The 24128-nt window shown below is 37.3% G+C and overlaps 1 protein-coding gene across 1 annotated transcript in view; it reads left to right on the forward strand.

Annotated features, from left to right (window-relative positions):
* nalf1b (NALCN channel auxiliary factor 1b) overlaps positions 1–20158 on the forward strand; it is a 118599-nt gene extending 98441 nt beyond the window's left edge. The window contains exons 2-3 of the mRNA XM_008401408.2: positions 16566–16737; positions 18410–20158. Of these exons, the coding sequence (XP_008399630.1) occupies positions 16566–16737; positions 18410–18711 (474 nt within the window). The 3' untranslated portion in view covers positions 18712–20158. The remainder of the gene's footprint in view (positions 1–16565; positions 16738–18409) is intronic.
* The last annotated feature ends 3970 nt before the right edge of the window (positions 20159–24128 follow it).

Below are 24128 nucleotides of genomic sequence, written 5' to 3' on the forward strand. Positions count from 1 at the left end.
TAGAAAATGGTCAAATTCTGATTTAAACCCCTCACACAGCAATAGTGGACAAAGGCAACATCTGCAGTAATGTCATTGTTTCTACTTAATCACTATTTGTTAAGTATGTGCAGATACACTTTAGCTGAAAAGTACTTGAAAACACCAGYTTTTACACCAAACTGTGAGAAAGCAGAGCAGAAGCATGGGAAACACTTCACTTTTACATGTAAACATGGACACAAATATGAGCATCTTTAACTATTTGCCCCATTCATAATGAAAATAAAATTGTGTAAAAACAATTTTTAAACAACCAAAATGAAAACTAGGCCTAATTTACCCTACAAGATTAGAGCAGGATTATCTAATATGTTAGCAACTTTGAGTCAGCAGGCCAGCTCACCCTGTGCTGTCTGTCACTTTAGCTAACCTCATGTGGAGCCAGCTGGCTTCTGCACACTATCCATGTCTTTGTGATGTACTTTAGTTGCTGGCCTTGGGTTCACAGCTGAATGTAATGTGACTAGCCCAGACAAAACCTTCATTAACAATCACTTCTCAGTTCTCACTTCTTTCATCCTGTAATTAAACAAGTAAATCATGAATATCAGTTATGAGAAATTGAGTTTAATCGTGTGTGTTTGTCCTTTGTGTGTATTGTTGTGCCCAATCAGAGATGTCACTTCTTGTTTTTGCTGCCACACATGAACCCTTGGCAGCAAAATATRAAGTTTTTATTAATTTGTACTGATAATTTGCATGATTCCTACAATGGTATTGTGTCAAAAGCCTGTGATCACTTACTATTGTACTCACATGAACTTGGGTGAGATCCCGTTTCATTCCACAGGAAAAGCTGCAGCCCGCCCTCTGCAGCTGCAATAGCTTCAGTCAGCTTCAGAAGATGTGTTTATTGTAATATTTTATCATTTTTACAGAATTTAGTCTGTGAAACCTGTTATTGGAAAGGAAGGCCTGGCTTACAATTCCTTCCAGAGGTACACTACCACATCCAAAGTTTTGCTTTGTGTTTGGCAATGAAAACTCRTGTTATGAAGCTCTCCACACACTGTTCTTCAGCAAATCTGAAGGCCATATGGAGTTTAGAGGTCTGTTGCCATTAACTTACAGTATGTCTYAACATATTTTAATCACACTTTGTGATTTTATGTGACCTACTACTTTGTGGTTGAGTTGTKCTATACCCCATTTCCCTCCACTTAGTGGCAGCAGATTTCTTTTGTCTTCCAGGTGCCACAGGCCATTTTCTTGAGTGTATTGTACTATKAAGTGATTGGTTAATTGGTTCTTATGTTCCTCCATAACTCATTCAACATCCCCTGGCATCACCATTAAATGCAATATATAGACAAACTCCATCTTTTTATTGACACTGCACAAAAAAGACYATTACAAATAATTTATTTTAAAAAGTCTTCAACAGCAAAACTCAAAGAWAAAAAAGTTTTTTTAAATTTGTGCCAGATGTATTCATGTGAATACATTTCACCTGTTGTAGTTGAGAGAGAAAGCGTTAAAAAACTGTCTTGATCCAAGGTCTTGGAGATTTTGTTTGCTAGGTCAAAGGTTAAACTGTCCCTGTTGCTGCTTGTCAGGTAWTTTTTTTCCAATAAGACAAAAGGAATCTGCATTCGTAGCTCCTTGATGATCTGAACATGTGTGAATTGACATGTAGCACTAAAAATKATGCTTATTATATTAAGAACTCCTGAGTGTTGCTAATGCTACATATGTGCTTAGCAGCATGTTGTTAACCTAGTAAAGCTCTGCCCTCTAGTTCTCCTCGCTGACTACATAATGATGCAACAAAAGCAGAAGGTGTTTTTTGATAACTTTTTCTGAAACCTCTGTTGAGGCTCAAAAAGATTAGATTGATGTTTTTGCCTGGCACTTTCTGCCTGTATGATCCCCATGCAGTCCTACCGCCCACTTGTTTACAGGATGTGAAATGAGGTCATGGGCTCATCACCATTCCTCGTGGTCTTTTTATTTTTGGTGTTTTTGCTTTTTTATTTATTCATAACCATGTTCCTAATTGACTGTTTATTTAGAAATTATTTTCAAATTTTATGTAAAATATTATTACAGTTAAAGTTTGTAGTAAATTTCATCACATAGAAAGAAAAAAATATATACTTTAAAATTCTACGGGAGTTCAGTGTCTGATGTAAGGGGAACTATAGCACCCCCTGGCGGCGACCTAGAGCTGTGACTGCTACCTACAAATAATTGATATTGAATGWTTATTCTTAATGAAATTTCATGACTGGACGTACTGAACATGTATCATCATATCCTGGCACCGAAGGCAGTCCACATGCTTGATGCTTGACTCCATTCCCAGGCGGCCATGGAAATTATTAGAACATTTGGATTCAATGGTTTSGAAAGAGTGAGCAAAAAAACGAATAGCGTGAAAAAGATTCTATATTTTTGTTACTCATTTCACAAAGTGAAACTTATATATTTAGTGTCATTACATGAAATATTTTAAACCTTTACTTCTTATCATTTTAAAGATTGTGGCTTACTAGCAAGTAAATCCAAAACATTAGTGTCTCTGAAAATTACAAAAGGTATTAAGCTTCTTGATGATACTCAAATTTGGATATGAATGCTTGTGTTAAGGCCAAGAATGATCCCAYATTTTGGCAGTTTTACATTTTTGAAATCACTTTGGAATAGTTGGAGGTTAACAAATGCTATAAAAATATTATCAGCTGGTTAATTGAAGAAAAAATATGTTACTCAAATTGAATTATTAAATTTAGATCATCCTGGGATTCAGCAAACTTAAGCAGATTTTCACATCGATTGCAGCTTTTATGTAATATTTCTTCTTTTATGGTACAAAAAAAATAAATTATCGACAAAACAGAAAAGTAACATGACAAATACAAGTGTACTAAAACTAAATGTGTCAATAGGACTTTCTAGAGCACTAAATGMAACATGTTCTATTGATAGTGTGCCCTGACAAATGTAATATGTAGCTATGTTTTTTTGAGTTTTTTTTTTTTTTTTTGTCATATTTTAGTAAGTTGGTGTGTATGCTGTTTGTGTGCTTGAAATTAAATAAATTAGGTAAATAGTTTGCTGGTAGTAATGAGTTATATATTTCCAGGTTGTTCAGAAAAAAGTCACCTCGKAGGTAGCTAATCTAGCTAAGCCTTTGACATGGACAGTACCTCAATAAATAGGTTACTAATCTCAGGGTACTGGTTGCCATCTTTGGCATGATAATGACATGGTAATGACCAGTCAGCAGCTATTCCGGTTCCTGCAGCCGACAGCTCCTTATTACCCAAAGCTAGCTTATCGTATCATTGGCTAGATCAGTGGCTGTCTATAGAAATAATGTAGCATGTGCCAGCATCTCATGAGTTTTAATTTTGTCCAGCAGCCCATATAATGACAATTATAGTAATTCCCTCCAATGAATACTTGCATAGTGATGGATCTCAGTCATCAATCATTGCACATAGCTCAGGTTTGCATGTCTCCTTGTATTGTACTGACTTTGTTCCCATTATAGCCAGCAGTTTATCAAGTGTCCTTTCCTCTAACACCGACACCAGAGTGTCCAGTTTCATGCTGACCACATGGCTCAGAGTGATTACATAAGTCTAAGGTGTATAAGACAAAGAAGAGTAAGGGGAGCTTGGTTCCCCACGGTGCTCCTGTGCTGCTGATCAAAGCGTCAGACTTGATGTCCTTCACCCTGAGGTACTGAGGTACAGCAGTCTGCTGGTGAGGTAGATGAAGATCCGAGCCACCAGGCAGGGGTTCACATGGATCCTGGTCAGTTTTTGCTGTAGTAGAGAGGATCTGGATTTGGTTAGAAGTGTAAAAAGTGTTCAAATACGTTTTATCTATAGTTTATAAGCTTTATGCCATATCAAAATGTTGTCAATTCTGTCAAAACCACAAGAAATATTCTAGATTTTTATGTTTTCTGAGTCCAATTCAGTCCACGTATTTCCTTTGCTTTTGTTTCCTTTCTTGTCAAAATGAGTTGTAGAGGTCTAACTTTAGACTTTTGATAAATTTCCAAAAAGGAAACGTGGACACATTTTTATCCTATGTATCTATGACCAATTTAAACATCGTCTTGATTAATTTACACACAAAAGTACTCATTATTTATTGTTTATTCTTTTTTCAATTTATAATTCACAGCTCTGCCAATCACCTGGCAGGAAGCCAATACATTGTGGCATCTTGACATGGTGAAGATGACTTGCTAAATTTCAAAACAAGCATGGTTGTTTATCGATCACAGGCCAATCCCAGTATTAAAAAAAATCATCCAAAATAAGAAATATCCAATGAGTGGCAGGTGTGTTAACAAAAACACTGTTGCTGTCAGATTTCAGAGAACAAGCAGACTGAATAAGGTATGTGGGCCATTTCTGGACACATAACGTGTTGAGCCTTAAAGTGAAAGGGCTACAGAGGCAGAAGACCACACTGGGTGTGTGTCTGATTTCGGCTAAGACCAGGTTGGCAAAATGTTGTCTAGCAGGAAGAGTCAACTCAGTTTGTATAAGGTAGTATGGTGAGAACTTGGAGCAACCAACATGACAGCATGGATCTATACTTCTTTGTTTCAGTGGTTCAGGTTGACAGTGATGAACGTGAACATGAAGCTGTCAGTGGGTTCACTGTGATGCAAAGGCCTTCGCAGTAAGCAGAGCTCAGCCCAATAGAGGAGAACTGCAGATTCATGTGCAGCCAACAAATCTGCATTGATGAYATGGACCAAAATCAGTATTTGAATCTATACCGCAAAGAATTAAGGTAGTTCTGAAGACAAAAGGCGTTCTGACCCACTATTACAGCAGATGCTGCCAGTGAGTGTACGTCAGATGAAACCAACTTAGTGAAATACTGTAAAAAAATAAACAAAAATCTGAAGGTGAGCGTGTGTATATGTTATGTCCCAGCTGGAAGCCTGGCACCAGCCCTCTCTTTGAAGCCGTTTTTCATCCAGCTGCCGTAGTGCACGCTGACGAGGGACGCAACAGGGTAAGGGAGGTGTAGAGGGTGGGATGGATATCAGGTTGAAAGATTGCCGCACTGTGAAAAGAGACAAATTTTGATGTCACGCAGAGCTCTAATAGCCAACATTTGGTTGTTTGGACTGCTTACATTATTTAGGAGGTGCGGTGACWGTGTGTGCAGCGGTGGGATCCGACGCAGGCAGAGAAACTTCATAAATAAGCCACAGGAACAGACAGTTGAAGAACCTGCTTCTGCATGTATGGTCTGGTGGATCCAACATCAGCCCGGGTAACTGCAGTGGGTGTTGATTCATCACTCACACAAGGCCCATCTTGGTGATAATTATCTTTGTCAAATTAATTACAAGAGTAAGTGTCAGCATGACAATGCCGATAAATTGCACTCAGATGACCTTGATTAATCAACAGAATGAGCTTTGGGCAAATGCCGGGTGCATATGGATGCTCCCCTCATAGGAAATGTCGTCTTTAATGTTCATCTTTTTTCATGCTCATATCTATAATTCGTTCTGCCTGACTTCACCACTTTCTATTCCAATTGTATTTAATAAAAAAAACGTTTTAACAGCAAAGATGTCCATCTACAGTATATGTTTTCTACCATGTGAAATGATTAGTTTTTGAAAATTTGATCAATTCTGTTAMGTTTTTACTTGCACCATGAAGTGTTTTATTCTGATAACAGATATTTATGTACCTTTCACAATGAATGGCAATAGCTTAAACAATTATCTTCCTTTCTTTTTCTTCAGAACAAGAGGTGAATTGTCAAGCAAYATACAGCAGAAACTGTATTTTCTAAATTGGTTATTTTTGTTAAGTGGCAGTAAGGATGCTAGCCTTAAAGTATGTTTCTCTTAAATACAAATAAAATGGACAAYATTAATCCACATTGACTGAACATGTAAATAAAGTAAAAGCATTTGTGGCCTCTTTCTTTCTAGGGTTCTTCTGTGCTGTCYGTGAAAGAAGGGCTTACTGGGTAGGAAGTCATAAAACCGTTAAAAAAAACACACTATATTCAAAGTGYTAGAAAAACTAGATAAGTTCTTACACATTAGGTCACACCACACAAAAAGAGGAAACCGCARTCAGCATGTGCCTTTAATTACAACCTTTGTTCAAATATCAGTATATCCAGACATCATTCATGTTTACAAAGTGTGGTGGGAGTACAATGACACTCCAGACTTGAGACATGCTGATAGCAGGTGCTGACCACCTTAGTAGCTTAAAGGGAAACACAATCTTGGAGGAGGAGAGCACCTCCAGCACGYATGGAGGGAATTCATTGTTTCATAATTAATTCATATCCTGTCATGTCCATATCTTTCATTCATTAATTTTTCATGTAACACCCTGTTCTGCTGCTTTTTTGTCACCCAGAGCACATAATGCTGGCTGCATTGTTCCCCCCTCAGTGCCTGTTACACCACTCTGTAATATCTGACTTAAAAAATTGGCATAAATTATAATTTTTTTTAATTGTGCAATAATGATTCAGTTTATTTGCAAAAACCTTACATTTAATAGATATTTGTAGGAAGTATGCATTTTAGTTATTCACATATTCCAAATCTCTTTCATTCTCAATGTTACCCATTGCGTACTAAAAGAAAAAATAACGTATGTGTTTCGTCTKTCAAAACTTAAATGATATAAAATAGCAGTTCGAAAATGTTGTTCAATGTTTGTGGTTCCAAATACTTCTTTGGAATTTGCCGAGTTAACGGAGTGAAATGCCTAAACATTTTGGTTTGACAAAGTAGCYGTTTGTGGTGGATTGTGTTCCACTTAGACATCTYCTCTTCTGTTCAGTTAAGTATACGTTCTCCATTTAATAGCCTCACTTAGCATGTCACTGTCGTAAATATCTCTGCTGTGTGGTAATTACATTAGCATGGCTTTTGTTTATCAAATTAGCAGCCTATGTAAAGAGACGGGAGGTTGGTGTTAAGCTGCTGTTGATTGAATACGTCTGTCATGTATGCTTTGTACAGTTGTTTTTGTTCCGCATGGGTCATAAACAGCAAGGTCTCCTGCACTTGTRACATTAATAGAAATAAATAGTCACCTCATGTTGAGTTGTATTAGTGTTTGCTTTTTGTTGGTTTTACCTTGAACACTGCACCCTGATGCTTTTGGAGCCTGCTGAAGTTGTATTTTCTCACCGGCTCCTCAAGCCACCTCRGCTGAACCTGCATGTCTATTTCATGTCTGTCTTATTGCTGAGATCATTAGCTACGTTACATTTTCTCTAAATAACTGCTGTTGACATGGCTTCTATGCTTGCCAGGTACTGGCGCCTCGGGCTAGTCATTAAAAGCACATGCGGTGATTCAGTCTACACACGCAGAAATGCACATTGCACATYGGACTGTTAAATGCTGCCTGCTCTGCTAGGATTGTAGTAAATATACTACACTCATTACAAAGACTCTTTCTTAGCAGTGTTTTGTTTTTTTCTGTTTACTTCATGGTCAGTCACATCCATTTATTGGTGCAGTGTTTAATCATGCGTACTGGTTCGTTTCTGTCAGTGAGCGACGTTTTCTCTGCCTATATTTRCTATAAATKTTTTCAATTTTTCTCCCATTTGATTGGAAATGACCATGGAAGCGTTATGAAATGATGCTACAATAACAAAGGCTGTGAGTTTTGTCTGCAAATRACCTCCATTTGACCCCGAACAAATGACTCCTTTACTGCTTGAATTTATTATTCATTTCATCCAGCGCAATAATGAAACTACTGAATGATGAAGCTTTACTGGACAGSATGATTTTTCCATCTGTGCACATGATTAAAATATTCAGTATTTTTTTGTTTTTTTCTTATGTACCTGTATAAATGTTTCTTTCATAGCTACTTTTTATTGATATTAAATTTATTGATATTCAGTATTCCTACATGTCGCATATTAGCAGGTATCAACTTCCTTGTTACAAGTTAAGTGTATATGTTGTCTCCGTTGGAACGTCAGCAGGCCGCCTCGAGAGTTTTTGTTTTGTTGCTTTTCTTGCCTTGTTATAATACAAGACAAGGAAAGGCATTGATCAATAAATGATGCATTAAAAAATGCCAGACTTTACAGAGAACATAGGATCACTTAATCAGTTTGTGAAGTTAAAACTGACTTCGCTACATGAAGTCACATGCTGACAGCAAACAAAAAGTGCTTTGCTAGACAATTTTGTGAGATGTTGTTAGATCCCCAGCACACCTATCTTCAATTATTGAACACTCACTGAACTGACCACCCTCGCTCTGCACCACTCAACACACACATCCACACAGTGTTTTTCTACTGCTCTTTCCTTCTCACTGTTSCAGCCAATGAGTTTTTGGTCAGAGTTATGCTCACCTGAGTTTCAAATCTTTCTCCAATTATGGGTTGCTTATTAAATTCTTTGTTTGATCATTCCTCTGCCTGGTCTGCATTGTTGTTCCTTTTAGCGGCTAATTGAGAAAAATCATATCTTCCAAGATCATAGCTATGTGACTGGATACGAGGACTTAGTGAGGACTTAAATTTAGTAAAAATRCACCAAGTTGTGCAAGAATATTTTTTCCTTTTTGTCCTAATGAACAAACAAGTGTTTTTTTTTTTTTCTGCTGGCATTGGACTCATTAATTTGATATCTTTTAAAACTTGAATGAACAAAGTGGAAAGGTGTGGCAGGAGGTTATATTTTATAATAAACTGAAATCCTGAGTTCATAAATTATGCAAGCATGCTTTTTTTTCTCCCTTGTTTTGATTTTTCACACTAAATGTCACTCTTATTGTGAAATAATTCTGGACCWCTTTTGGTGTGAATTTATTTCAGTCTATTTTAGAAAAGTGAATAGAAGCTGGGGCCTAATTAAAAAAGCTTAAACGTAGTGATCATATTTGTTTATACAAAAGAGATGACTTCYGTGACCCTGTGGGTTTTTGTGTGAGGTTGTCACGCGCTGCGCCATAGGTTAAGAAGGAATTAGCTTCTGGTATTCTGTGCCCTTCCTGCTTCTCTGTCAGCAGTTCAAGCCGCAAGTCCAGATAAAACATCGAAGACAAGACAATGACAAGACAGGGCCATCCAGGGCCACTTAAAGCCAATAGTACAGGGCAGAATATAAGGCCTTCCATCAGCTACAATGATATTAGCCTAATTGTAATGAAATAATCTAATTCAGGAGCCAGCTGAGCTCACCTCTGCAGATCACCAACATGTGAGCACAGCAGTGGAGAGCAAGGGGAAAGAGTATGTTCTGGCAGCATTTTGTAGCATGGCACTTTGCGATAACAGAGTACCAACACAATTTTATTACAGAGAAATCTTATCTCTCCTTTGGAGGGTTTTTACCACAAGAAAGAAGTAAGTCAGATATTTTGGGGTGGAATGTCAGATATATCCATGATACACACCTCTCTATATGTCTCTTTAAGTGCATAGAGTTAGTTTTATAAGACTCTGACATAGAGGAACATGTTTTCAGAAGGATTTGCATTTYCTGTAATAAATTAGCTTTGCTCATCTACGACCAAATCTAATATGCATTTTCTTACAGCGACATAAAAGTGTCCCATATCCTTAGCAGATTTATACATTTTTCTTTACATTAACAAACAAAATTCTAATGTCAAGAAAAGTTAACGTGAGTAAATACAAAATTCTGACTTGTTTTCTTCTGAAAAATAGTTCTAACCAATCCACACATGAGACCTGTTTGAGGTCATACCACAATGTCTYCTAAGCTCTTAAATCAGGACTTATGACTAGGTCATTCCCAAAGCTTCTTCTATTGTTGTGTTTTTCTTGAGTGATACATAGATGGAGACATACTGCAGTCCTGAAAGAGGGAAGCAGCCACTGAAATGCACACTAAAACCATCTAAAAGTTTTATGTTTATGTTTTGTTTCTAAAATGCTGTTTTAGGACTCGCATCTTCCAAAAAAAAAAAGAATTATATTTTTCTTAATATCTTGTGAATCATTCAGTCGTTTCCTGGCAAATGTGAATTGGGCCTTTGTGTTCATTTGAGTCAACAGTGGTTTGGGCCTTGGAACTCCCTCCTTAATGTCATTTTGCCCAGTTGCTTTCTTTTTGTTTAATCTTAAACACTAACTAGAAAGAGTTAAACAAAACCCCCAGACCTTCACATGTTGCTCTGGCTTCCCTTGTGTCTCCTGGATGAGGTATTCTTGTGGGTAAAGGCGCTCATTAGTGATCTCTGAAGTGCCAAAGCCTTAGAAATGACTTCGTAACACTTTCCAGACTGATGAGATGTCTGATGKTTCTCTTATGTCCTTAAAAGTATTTTGATTAGGAAGTTTGTTGTGTCTTGAGATATTTTATTGTACTTTATGTTGCCAGGCGGATCCTTTTGAAAACATTTCTTGATTCTACAGATCTGGCTTTGATTAGACCTGTGTGTGGCTACTAAAATGTATTTTAGCTTTTGTGGTTAATTCAAGTRATTAATGTAGAGATTTAAAAAGGCAAGTAATTACTTTTTTTCACATTGGAACCAGATAAGTTAAGATAGTATTTTTAACCAACTGAAATCATGATTTGAGAACTGCATTTTCTTTTAATGTCATGTGTATCTGATTTGATTTTTATTTATTTTTTTGATGATGATGATGATCAGAAGCATTTAAGTGTGGCAAATTAAGGAAAAACAAAATAAATCTAGAAGGATTCAAAAACTTTCTCACGGTGTTACATATTTTCCACTTTTACCTACCGGACACTTAGGTATTTATGTGTATGACTGGATAATCTTCATCCTAGAGAACTTGAGGATTTCAGAGTTAATGTAGACCTGTGAGCTACATTACATCTCCAGACATGAGTCAAACTKGAGTTCCTGGRCTTGAGCATAATAAACAGTTCTTTTGTCATATAAACAGCAGTAAAAGTAAGCCATTAAATGTGGACTTCTGGAGGAAATGATTAATTGCTATCCACTCTAAGGTACCATATTGTTATCAATGAAAATATGCACAGCAGTCGATAGCTCTCTGTGAGATTTCTTAAGAGAATGTTGTTCTATAGATATTAACAGCAGCTTCTAAGTTTGGATTTTTTTTTGTTACTATTGAGCAAGCATTTTCAGTAAGTCACAGAGTTAAAGTTTGACAGAGATGCGCAAATTCCTCTATTACAGGGTGAGTTTAAGATATTTGTTGATCTTAATGATTAATGACAATTGTATTAATGACAACATGGTTATCCCTTAAAGTTAAACTGGTAAAATATAACTTGACCCCTGGCATTTTATTCTTTATTATTCTTCACAAAAAAWGTTTGGGGTTCTTTAAAATAGAAGCAAGTCCTCTTTAATTTATTGTGGAATTTGGAAATTTYAAAAGTATTAACAAATCTCTAGTTTGAGTGATCATAAGTGAAAACTAACATTTTCGAATAGTGGACAAAGTATGAAGAATTGTAAATGTAAAAATTAAGAGCATTAAAATAAGTTATTTTACATGTTAGAATGTGTTTTGATAAGATAAACATGTTTAAGGTTCATGTGTTAATTTCGACTTTAGGATATTGACTCAAATCCAAAGCATAACTTGCAGCAATCCGACAGGCTGTCCAGACAGATTGGATCAGATATAAGTATCTCTTCAGAGACCAGAGACTTGACGAAGACTTTAAAGAATTTGAAAATGGCTTGGAGTAAGAAAACATTTCTTCAGAAAATGTCTTTACACTCATTTCTAAGCCTATAMCGTGTTAAATTAACATTGTTTTGCCTCTTACAAAAAATAAGGGAATTAAAATATAGGATTTTTATGAGTCCTATATTTTTTCTGAAGGATCAAAAAGCTGTTTACTTTTTCAGAAAGCCCTGGCTACCATTTGGCAGATGAAATGAGGCCTTTACTTCAAACAGTCTTATGTCACAAGCTGACATTTATCCCTGATTTGTATGGCTTTGTTTAAATGTGAGGTTTGTCTCAGTCCTGATCTGCTTCACYTTGTTTGATTTTGATGCTTTTTGAACTCCACCTGCCTTCATGCTTACCTGTTGTTTTGAAATACTTCCGATAAAAAATATAAAGGAAATAATTTTGTACTTTTACAGCATTATGTTAGAGGAAGTAGAGAAGAATGAACAGGAGAAAAAGAACATGAGCATGTGTAATAAGGGGAATAATCTAGCATCAGTGATTGGCTAAGAGAAACCAAATCAGGATATGAAACAAGAGCCCTATTTGTACGGGATGAGCATTATCATGTAATAAATACATTACTCCCCAATGTCTGCTTTTTATATGGCACACTCGCAAGGGATAACCAAAGACTGAGATTTTGCTGAAATTTGCAGACATCTCCCGGATWTGATGTTAACACGCAATTTCTTGTCGACTCGAGGAATGACGTGAGTTCATGTTCCACAGCTTGGTGTTGCGTTACTGCTGGCTGTATAACACAAGGCTTCAAACAGAAGAAAATGGTTCTTACCGCACAGTGCAATGCATGATGCGAGTCACCATTTGCATCGGATTTTGCTCGTTGTGTTCAACCTGTTTGAGTCAAAAAGGTTTTGCTGCGGGTCAAAAAAGGGTTTCAGTGCACTCCAATGCAGCCTCCATTCTTAGCTAAAGGCAAATAAAAATGCACCCAAGAAAACAAAAACTGCCTAATTGCGTTTTTGATCCTGCCCATTTCTGAGATTCACATTGGATCAGTATTATCACAGGGCCTCAGAGTTCAGCAATAGGTCTAAAGTTTTWATCCTCCCGCGGTTTTAGTGTGACGCTCAGGAGGAGCRCGGAGAATGTCACGGTCGGACAGCAACTCGGAAAAAGCGCACACAAGGTCAATGTTACTCTGCCAGACTGCGCACAGAGTAAAACACTYGTAGGATCTAAACGAACTCATCTCTTAAGACTGAGACAGGGTTAATTATTAMGGTTGAATCAGACTGTAATTGAATCTAAATCACACTATGTGATTACATTTAGACTGCATTAGAATAAATAGTACTGGTCTGAAATTAATTACTTATTCAGATGGATGTGAATTTAGACAAGCAAGAGGATCCTGGGTTTCAGTCGTATCCTGGGCCTCTCTGGAAGACGTCTGATTGGTCTCAGGAGCATGTGTGGGTTTTTCTGTRTATCTGAGCTTCCTCCCGCAGTCCAAAAATATTAGATTAACTGGGCACTCTGAATTGCAGTCAGGTCTGAGTGTGAGTTTTTTTTTTTGTTTGTTTTTTTGCATGATTGTCTGTCTTGTGGTTCTTTGGGTTTCTCTGTCATGCACTTATTCTCTGGCCAGGGTATGACCAGCTTTTGCAACCCATCAAAAGTTAGAAGAGTTAAAAGTGTACATAAAAATAAATATTGTACTTGTTTGCTTTCTAAACTTTCTAAAGGATTATSTGGTGAGACTGTAAAAGAAATAAAAAAAKAAAAAGAAAATTATTAATAATAAAAAAWGCTGCAAAATTTACAATAGATTATAGAGATGGAGAAAAAATAGACTCGTATGTACAGAAAASAATGACTAGAAACAAAACCCTGATTAACAACAAAAATTGTTTCCTGACTGAGATTTAGATAAACACCATGCCCTCAAGTTTGTTTTCCTGGGATTCTGCTGAATAATGAAATGATACTGAAAACTAAGGAGATGTTCTCCTTGACTCTYRATCTGGTTAACTTGACATTGTGCTGTTCACTGTTGACCCCATAGTTGTTCACACAAAACAAAGACTCTGAGCTCTTACCATGAACAAACCTCAGTTACACAAAATGCAGAAGATATTTCCACAGATTAAAGTTAATAAAAAATAAGGTTGGTTTTAGCACCAACTACAGAAGCTACAGAACTACAACTACAGAAGCACTACATCTTCTTTGTCAAGTCACCATTTAAATGAAAGACTACTTATTCTAAAATTAGACATTATTTTGCAGCTTATTGAGTGATTGTACTTGTGTTTACCTCTTCATGTTTTCTTTGATTTCTTGGTATTGTCATATTTTGGTTGAATAGGTTTAACTCTTTTTCTAAGTTTGACTTTGAGTTGCCTCAGATTTTCCTGGGATACAAGATAAACTAAATGCAATTAAAACTGAAGCAGTGACATGAACGTACACATTTTTTTTCTGAGTGCATATTCAGCCTCACAAGTATAGCAAAATGCATGCTAAAGTGACAGAGGGTCTATGTTCAGTTGTGCTGCTTTGCATGTCATAAATGACTCCCAGCAGGTGCCAGCTTGCCTCTCAGTCCTCCGAGGACTTCTCGAAAATTATTGGTTAATTGCCGCAAATGATAATACCACACAATGAAGGGAGCACCTAATCGCATGCTTAACAATAAGGCACTAACCAAAAATGATTTGTCTCCTCTTCATCATTTGCAGAGGGTCATAAGCTAATGCATCTTGATGTCTTTTTGCATGGTTGGATTAGAAGGCCTGTTTTGTTTTGTGTTGGTTTTTTTCATTTGTGGGCACACATTTTCTGGGTCTGAACACAAACTCACTGTGTACTTTACTGAGTACACCTTGATATTATAAGATTTGTCGTTTATATTATTTAGGTGCTATTTGTGTCCTACCTTATTGCAGTGAAACATATGTTTGTTTGCACARTGAATYACAAGTCCAAGAAGSCCAGACGCTTGTTCACTGAATTAACTACCAAAACCAAAAATGTGTTTCATGCAGCTGAACCTAAAAGGTGAGCTAGTTTTCTCCTAAATTAAAATATAACATATATATATAATTTTATGTTTTGATACATTTTATTCATTGGTCTGAATGGAATAGTGGAATAAACTGGCTAACTCACTTGCCATTTGGTTACCTAGCCACCGTCTTTTGAGTAACTTGTGGTTACCTAGSAGCAACTTTTTTGAGTAATCTGGCCCAGCAGCACTTTAAAATTTGCCTCATAGCTGCTTAAAAATAACTTTAAAAAAAYGCAGAGAAGTAAAAACTGTGGATGAAACGCAAAACGTTCACTCAGTTCATAAACATTTTTGATATTCACAACAAAAAACTAATCAATAACTATTGATGTGTTAACAAATATAAAACTTTTTTTTTTTTTTGTCATACCGTCCAGGCCTTAGAAATAATGAACATTCATTACATTGAAACAATCCAAAGAAATTGCGATTTATGAACACACTGGTTAATAAACAGTGAAACAGCATCTAGTTTAAAACACATTTTCCCAGTTGATATATCTTGAGCTACTTCCAGATTAAGGTACACACTGTTGGGAAGGAAACTATCTGTACAAAGCCTACAGTATGATCCCCTGGGAGCATTCCCATTGTGCTGGAAGGTCTCAGTGTGGCCTTTCAAGATGGGGTAACAGACAGATTATCTGGGGACAACAGGCAGCCACTTCTTCCATTCAAATTTTTATAGGAGCAGGTGCAGGAAGTGAATAATGCAGCAGCATATAGAACCTGGCAATTGATGTACCCTTCTGTCCTGGCACACAGGGGAATAGTTCCTCTCCATGGAGTAAAAGAGAGGGCATTATGCTGTCTCCCAAGAGACTGACRGGTCAGCAGGGACCAAAGCAATGCCATACATAACCTCTGGTTGTAGCCTGTGTTGCTAAAGGAGGAATTCCCCTTTTGGTAAATGTATTTGCTCGGGGGTGACAAAGCCTTTGTGGGTTGGTTCCTTGTTGTGCCCATGTTATGGAAAAGTCTTTGCCCTTAACTCTGTAAGTTTTGAGCCACTCATACTGTTGCTGTGCAAGGCTTTTAAAAGAGTGAATGATGCACACCTACCACCACCCACTTTCAAGTTTGAGGATAATTAGTTTAGGTTAAGAATGTCCTACCAATATTTCTGAATGCAGGTYGAATTTGCATTTTCTTCTGTAAGCTGGTCCACATTGTAATAAAACTACTCTTCTTCTGTGTCTAAAACCCGAAATTTTTRAAGGCCGTTTCAGGAAAACATCTGCAACGGCTCTAAGATAAATCTGCTGACCTCGCTGACTTTAAGCGCTTTGTTGGGTTCAGTCCTTGCAAACATGAGAGATTCTCTCAACTCAATGTGGATAAAGCAAAACAGAAAATAAAGAGCATCTAGTTCAATTCATTGTTGTTTTTTTTTACTGAGACCTTGCATTTGGCTTTCTTATATTAAGATTTTATAAAGGTGCTTCTTTATGTCATGATTTACTCATCATTATATCGGCTCTAAAAATAGATGTTAACCTTCTGAAATCTGTGCCGTGCACCTGGTGATGCTGTGTTTCAGAGAGGATGTTGGGTAATACCTCAGTATTGACTGACAAACTGATGACTGCCCAGCAACAAGCACATTCATTAAACAGTGGATATTAGGATCAACAGGATAACTGCACAGCCTTGTGTGAATCGATAGCTGTAGAGGTCATGACGGTGTATGAACGTGGCACAAATGCGTGTGTGTGTGTGTGTGTGTGTGTGTGTGCGTGTGTGCGTGTGTGTGTGCGTGTTTATGTGTGAGTATCATCCAAAAAAACATTTCCTAACTCATCAATATCMTCTCACCTCTCTGTCTTCCACCTAGATGGTTTATAAGCCCTGGCTGTGTTCTCAGTACTTCCAGACCACCCAGATACACTGCAGCAATCGAATCCCCTGTGGCCAGTACTGCCTGGAGGTTCAGCAGCGCTGCCCCTTTGTCCTCCCTGACAATGATGATCTCATTCATGGAGGCAGCCCAAGTTTTGTATGCACAGGTAAAATTTACTTATTCGGTTTTTTTTTGTCTGTTTTACCAATGTGTATATCTGTGTTTGTAAATTTAATGTCTCAAAACATACAACTACAGTCTTTACAGTCTTTATAATACACTTACGGTACATCTTGCTCTTGCTGTTTTTATGCAGCAGTTTGCCGAAGTACTAGCCTAATGTTAGCATGTTTTGCACAGTTAAGGTCAGAATAGTTACTTCCCCAGATGAAATCACAGAAAAAGCTCTCCATTTCCTTGGAAATGACCATAATAAAACTTCTCATACTTGCATTGCCTCCAAATAAATCAAGACAAAATCTTTACAATTCTGTATATGTTCTATGTATTTTATTGAAGTGTTTAATTGTAACTAGAAAACTAAAAAATGTGCAATAGTGTGGCCTCTCTGTAAACAGTGTTAAACAAATGGCAACACAGTTCCACTGAACTGACTGCAGACAAAACTTGCAGAATAAAATAGTTATTTTGCTTCAGACACAAAGAGTTTTTTAGCAGGTCACACAGCACGGTCAGGCCTCAAGCTGCTGCAGCTAACAGCTAGCTAGGTCCATCACTGTGAACCTCATTATAAAGAGTGAAAAAACCTCAGATTCTAAGAGGAAATCAAGACACAATCAACAAAATTATTTACAGCTGGAATACAGTTTTTCAAGCTGGCCCTAAGAAAATAGATGCTACTGTTAAAAACTGACCCTGCAAATCAAGGCTGCGTTTCACCAGGGATGAAGCTACACAGTCAGAGTACACACGAGCTACAGGTGTTTTACCAGAACCAAACGTTTAAAAACACCATCATCTAAACCCTTGAGCTAAAACTTGGTGTCAGACTGGAACACCATGTCTTTAAAACATTAACAGGATTCTAGCATTCAATTTTAACAGTATTTTAATATCCCACCAGATGAGMTAAGAGTCTTATTGTTGACAAATACCAGTATATAAAATCAGCAGTTTACAACTGTAAGAAATATTTTCTTTATCACTACRCACACACAAAGCCAGCTTTCACCCACCATGCAAAGCCATGTTACTGTAAAACTCTGCTCAGCGACATAGTGGGGTTCTATTTCATAGCTTATGCTGCCTCCTGGTGGTCATGTGGAGCAACACATTTGTGGCTGTTTTCAGATCTATGAAAACAAGCATATTTGGCTGCATTTGGTGGTTTGAACATCAGTGTTTTGCTTTATCATGTTTTATTAAAATGACCAAAGTAAGGCAAAAAATCARTGTTTTAAATCTTTTTAGCTGCCATCTAAGTGTTACTTTAGTAAATGTAGCTAGATATTACTCACATCTGAATGTAGCACTAGCCTTTGATGAACTCCAGTCTGTGGTGGTGAGCATAAATCAAAATGTAASAGTGAAAATTCAGGCTCTCCACTGTTTGGAGAATTTGATCTCCATATTCTTCTGCCTTGACATGCTTTGAAATGATCACAAGCAYTTTTTTCCATGGAGAAAAATGCTTCCCCTCTCTATCACCCTGGATTTTGAGAGGATTTWGCAAGTTTTTCATTGGCCAAAATAACAACCATAAAAAAATCTAGTCAATATCAGACTGTTATTTTGCAAAGGTTTTGACAAGCAGTACGCCAGGATGAAAATGAAACGATTAAGTCATTTTCTCCTTTATCTTCCCTAAAAACATCCAGGGTTGCTGGAAGTATACCCATCAGGTGTTGACCCAAATGCAGAGTGCTGCGATGTGCGGTGGGATTCAAAAGTGGACAACCGTTCCAGAGGGACCCTAAAAAGAACTCACCCGCCATGCCAGCATCGTACCTCCCTCAGCTCCTCGGCAGCCTGTAGACTGTGTAACAGCCGGCTCAAACTCTGCCTGCTGGTCCTGGTCCTCCTACACACTGTTGCCAGCCTCACTGCATCCCACAATGCAACAGGACTGGGCCTCCCCACCTTCACGCCTCTGGAGGAGAGCCCCGCCAACGAGGAGTGATGGAGCAGCTGAGCGGATATGAGGTCGCAGCGCAGAAGGTGGTGGGGTGGGGGGGCGAGGGGGGAAATTCCCTCGCCATGGCAACCAGCTTGGAAAAATACGACGACGGTTGATGCGAACGGCTGGAGCTGCGTGCCTGTAGACATACTGCAACACTTTATGACAAACAAAAAYACACGGGATGCTTTGAGATGAGAGACTCTTAAATCAATCAAAACATAGAAGTGACTAAAGAAACAATCTCCCACAAACTAAGGGACTCAAGCTGTCCCTTTGGTAGAAAAAAAGGGACAATGCCACAACCTTTGTTGAGAGGGAAGGTCAGCTTCCTCGTGGCTGAGTTTCTCTACGCTTTTTTACACTGTGTTCCAATTATTGGTTTCTGTTGCACTGGCTGACTATGGAATAACATAATCATATTCTTTCTCTAATGTTCATTATTCGTCTCTTTCGTGGTTCCCACATTCAGGAACAAAATGATTCCTCTAAGTAAGACAGAAAATGTGAAGAAAAAAAAAATTAGTTAGCAGCAAGTATGTGTGTGTGTGAGAGAGAGGAAGAGAGAGAATGAGCGCATGTTGCTATGCCAAAAAGTCTACTTGAAAGGCTAATGATTTCATGGAGAGCCCCTCAGATTTTCTCTGCTCCTCCATGGGGGTTTGGTCATATTCCTGTTAGGATTTCCTTGGGTTTTAATGTGGTTCTGACTTCCATTAAAATGTATTTGTTTAACTGAGGCTTACAGYCCTTCTTCTAACTTAGTTTTGTGAGACAATAWTCACCAGATAACACAATTTAGCATCAAAATACTTTTTTGTGTTCCATTAAAAGCAAACACTGGGCTCAGGAAAGTTTTYTACTACTATTTAAAATGTTTCCTTAACCAACCATTGATTTTCTTATGCTGACATTAAAGACACTTAATTTTCTCTAAACTTAAATGAGGGAAAGGAAATTTGACATTTCCTTATGGTGAAATCAGTTACTTTGGAATTACAATCAGTTAAGTTTTTATTATTATTATTATTATTATTATTTAAAATCCAGACACCTTTATTTTTCTGTATCTATGATCTATTTTATTTTTCAAATGAGAGGTGGTGAACAAAGTAGTTTCAGTTTTGTACACTTCATTTAACYCTCGCACTATCCTAAGAGATGAGGCAATTTAGACCCCACAKGTGTTTTATGAGTTTTACTCTGTGCGTGGTTAGGCGGGGTCACACTGACCGCACAGACTGACCGCACATGAGCTTTTACAAGCTGTGTTTTTGTACATGTGGTTTTCAGAATTAACTATCTTACAGGACAACCCTTGACCCCCGCTTTCTCGTTGTCTGAACATTACATTTGCAGTGCTACTCCTGAGCATCTCACTAATACCCAAGACTGTGATAGGTTTGAATTATAAATACACACAGTGAGCAACCCCTCCCCCACCCCCACCCCAAAAAAAAAAATGAAATAAATAAGAAATACTTGCTCTGAACTTAAACAGTGGATGTTCAGAAACAAAAAATAAATAAAAATGTATATATGTCAGGCTTGGTTACCCCATTTAATCAACCCTAAAACTTATTACCGTTGACAATTTTTGATATTGGCAGTTGCCCAGGGTGGCATTATGAAGGGGCACATCTATATAAAGATTATTCATGCTTGATCCGTCTCTGCCAAAAGTACTAGACCTGAACATCTTAAAGATTTTAACCCCAAGCCCTATTTCATTTAAGGACAACATGATGACTGGATGTTATATTAATCACTTTGCAGAACTAGCAAATCACAACTTTCATTCAGGTTTGTTAAATTATAATTTGGCTATCTGCCTTTGCACATCTCTAAACACAAAGGCAGTTTCAATCAGTTTACCTCAGCTAAGCTGRAGCATGGAGGCTCTGCAAGAAGAGGCCATTTGTATTGTCAGAACCACATTTAATCCCAAATCACATCCGGTAGCATGCCCACTGTTTGTATTTCTTTACTTTAAGCATCACAGATTCCATTATGTAAAGGGCTTATTATGAAATACAGAACAAACATTGTCATTCATACAGTCAGACACATTTAAAAAGTCACTTGTTTTACCGTTTGCTTGCCGACAAAGAGGACGACGATGCCTCATTCTTATTTACACGGAAACTCATTCAACTTCAGTGCAAAAGGCCTTTTTTTTTACTGCAATTGGAAATCAGGAGCAGAAACGAACGCGGAGAAAGGAGCATATCACTGTTAATGAACGCTCAAAGTCAGTTCAGTTTACTTATTTATTAAGCCTGGGATGTGTGAGCTTAGAAAGAAATGGTGTGACCTCAAGGGCTGACCTCTTTCCTTAGTTCTGTTTCTATTTTGTGTCTCTTTTGATTAACGTGGCTGGAAGATCAGGTATCTGCTAAAAGCGAGGAGATGTTGCTGGATACATTTATTTTYGCATTCCAGCRTGTTTRTTATCTGAAATGTTCCACCCAGAATCTGATGCCATCAGGTTACATTACATGGTGAATTTACTTCCATCTTTATTCCATCTACGTCAATATACATTTATATACAGGCTTATCTTTACATTTGCTGCTCAGACCTTGCACCATAGTACTCTTCACTATTCATGTTTGCATGAAAAGCTCCCCATCCACCCATCCTGGTTTAAGTTGTCTACATTCAGTGACAAAAATGCTGCTATGCCAGGGGCCACAACTAGATGAGAGATATATTTATTCTTTTATATTATCGCTGCTGCTGGWGGCCTACAGTACGAGAACTGTTAGATGTACAGGAATCAAAGATGGTTAAGCTCTGGGAGAATCTAGTTTTTTTTTCACTCCTTAACTTGTGGGTAGAAGGGTGCTGCTGCTGCTGCTGCTATGTCTGTACCTCTGTATAGATTTTTATTTATATATTTTTTCAGTTTAGGTTTGTTAGTTATTCTTTTGCTCTGAGCTAATTGCAAACATGTTCACATTGAGGTTGGTAGATGGATAATACTAATAAAAAACAGCTGTTTTCAGACTGCAGGAATCTACAATACTATTAGATTTTTCACTGCAGCCCTGCACTCGTATAAAATATTCATTTCAAACATTACTTTTGACAGTAGTGTCATACACAAATATCTATTTTTTTCTTTGCTCTCCCCAGTTTGAAAAAAATCTAAAATCTTACGAAATTCAGTAAGATCGGAGGCCTGGGTAAAAGGAAAATGAGCTTCATCTAGTGCCAAGGTTAACCCCGTTTTCAGTAACATGCTGCAAATTCACATCCTAAGTTTCAAATTKKAAGAAAAGATTCTCACTTTTGTTTGTAGAATCAYTCAGTTAGCAATGCATATGATGCACAAACTTTATGTTGCCAACGTTAAAAGTRCCAGCAGGAGATCCAATTTAAGTGACTTGCGAGAATTGGCGGTWTTTGATACGGACAATTTGACTTTCCACACAGACTCTCATTTTGACACGGCAGCAGAAACACAAAAAGTTGTATGCAGCTCTGGAAAAAAAAAAGATCACTTAAAATTGTCAATTTCTCCAATTTTACTTTTTATAGCTGTATGTTGGAATAAAATGGCCATTGCTCTTTTATTCTATGAACTACTGACAACATGAGTTTGAAATTCCAAGCAAAAATGTAGTATTTACTTTCAGAAAATRAGAAATGGTCAAAATAATGAAAAACATGCAGTGCTTTCTGACCTCAATTAATGCGAAGAAAACAAGCTCATTTTCATTTAGAAATAACAATGCCAATATTGTAACTCGAGAAGAGTTTAGAAATCAATATTTGGTGGAATAACCAGCAGGTTTTCAATGAGGTTCAGTGCATTTTTTTTCCCAGAACTGTATATACAATATTTATAAAACTTCTATATGTTGTATCGAGACATAAAATAAAAGTGGAAAGGTAATTTTTCTATAATGACTCCTCCATTGATAATTTCCTGACAATGAGGAATGGGTCCCATCTGKGATCTGCACAGCGTAAACACTAACTGAAAATATGGCTGGACAATCACTGCTCACACAAAATGCCATGTTTGACAGGAGCAAAGGAACAGAYTCTGCACCTCTCTCGACAGCTAAGAATACACAAATAAATAATTAACAAAAGCTCCAGTACGAACATACAAATACGATGGGACTCAAAATAATTGGAAAACAGCTGCCTGGTTTGATCTGTCTCGGTTTTAGACGTGACATTCGAATGTTAAGATTCAGGAATGAATGCAAACAACACGAAAGCATGGATCTGCCTGGCCTGGTACAGATACTGAAAGCAGGAGGTGGAAAGTGATCAGACAGGGCACCATTCCTTCAAGTGAGTTCGCTTTTATCAGTTATGTTAACCGGCATGCTTGAGATGCCTCACAGTTCTAAACATAGACAAGGGAAGCATGTTTGTATTACGCATCTTCATCGTTGTTGCATGGATGTGAATGCCGTCTATAGGTTGTCCCCTTTAATCTAATCCTTTCATGCATAAACGGCAACTATTTTCACTTTTACACGCAAGAGTTCTTCAAACAATAAAGTTAATTGAATCATTCTTTGTTGGTCATGGAGACATGCATGCAACAAATACTTCTTACTTTTAATGTGTGTTTAATTCTGTCAAAGTTATATGGCTTCACTCTTAAGGAAAACAGTGCAAGCTCATTTAAATCCAGTCTTCATCCATGAAAATGGTCTGTAGCAGCTGTAGGCTACGCTCTGTCATCTTCCATCACATATAAACTAAATTTCTGTGGTTTGTTCCTACATATTTAAGCTATTATTGCCTGTTGCCCTCAGCTCCAGTGAACCCATTCAAACGAACACAAATGTTTCACTTTCTCTGTCTTTACARCKGTTCCTTTCTCTTTCCCGTGGATCTATGCAGAAGCTCATTTCCTTTTTTTTTTGGTTGTAACGACRTTCCTTAGTATGCTGAACAATCTATGTCTCTCCTTGTCTTWTTTAAGTTACTACCTTGTTACTTTTCTTCTGTTTCTTTGATTTGATTCGAGCGTCTTAAATCACTGATGTTTGAAGAYGGCGTGGCACAGTTAGACCAACAGATTTCACCCTCAGCACCGCAGCCTTTTTGTGAACGACTGCAGTTCTCTGGGTGTGTGAAGGTAAAAATGTTTATTATTCTAGAKCTGAAAAAGGTTCAAATGCATATAGAACTACCATTGCGATTATGATTATTATTACTATTATACTACCAGTATATTGTAATATTATAGATGCTTTAGTTCAAGTAACTTCTTTAATTTTTTTTACAAACAACTTTGAGATGAATGATTTATAAGAGTCTCACAGATCATGATCTTTTTGAAAAGTATGAAAAGTACTGCTACAATTACTAAAATTGTGTTCTAATGAAAATAAATACAAATATAATGATGCTGTTGTAACTTTGTTGTACTTCTGCATGGTGTGCCT

This window comes from Poecilia reticulata, linkage group LG2 (genome assembly GCF_000633615.1).
Source record: "Poecilia reticulata strain Guanapo linkage group LG2, Guppy_female_1.0+MT, whole genome shotgun sequence".
NCBI lineage: Eukaryota > Metazoa > Chordata > Actinopteri > Cyprinodontiformes > Poeciliidae > Poecilia > Poecilia reticulata.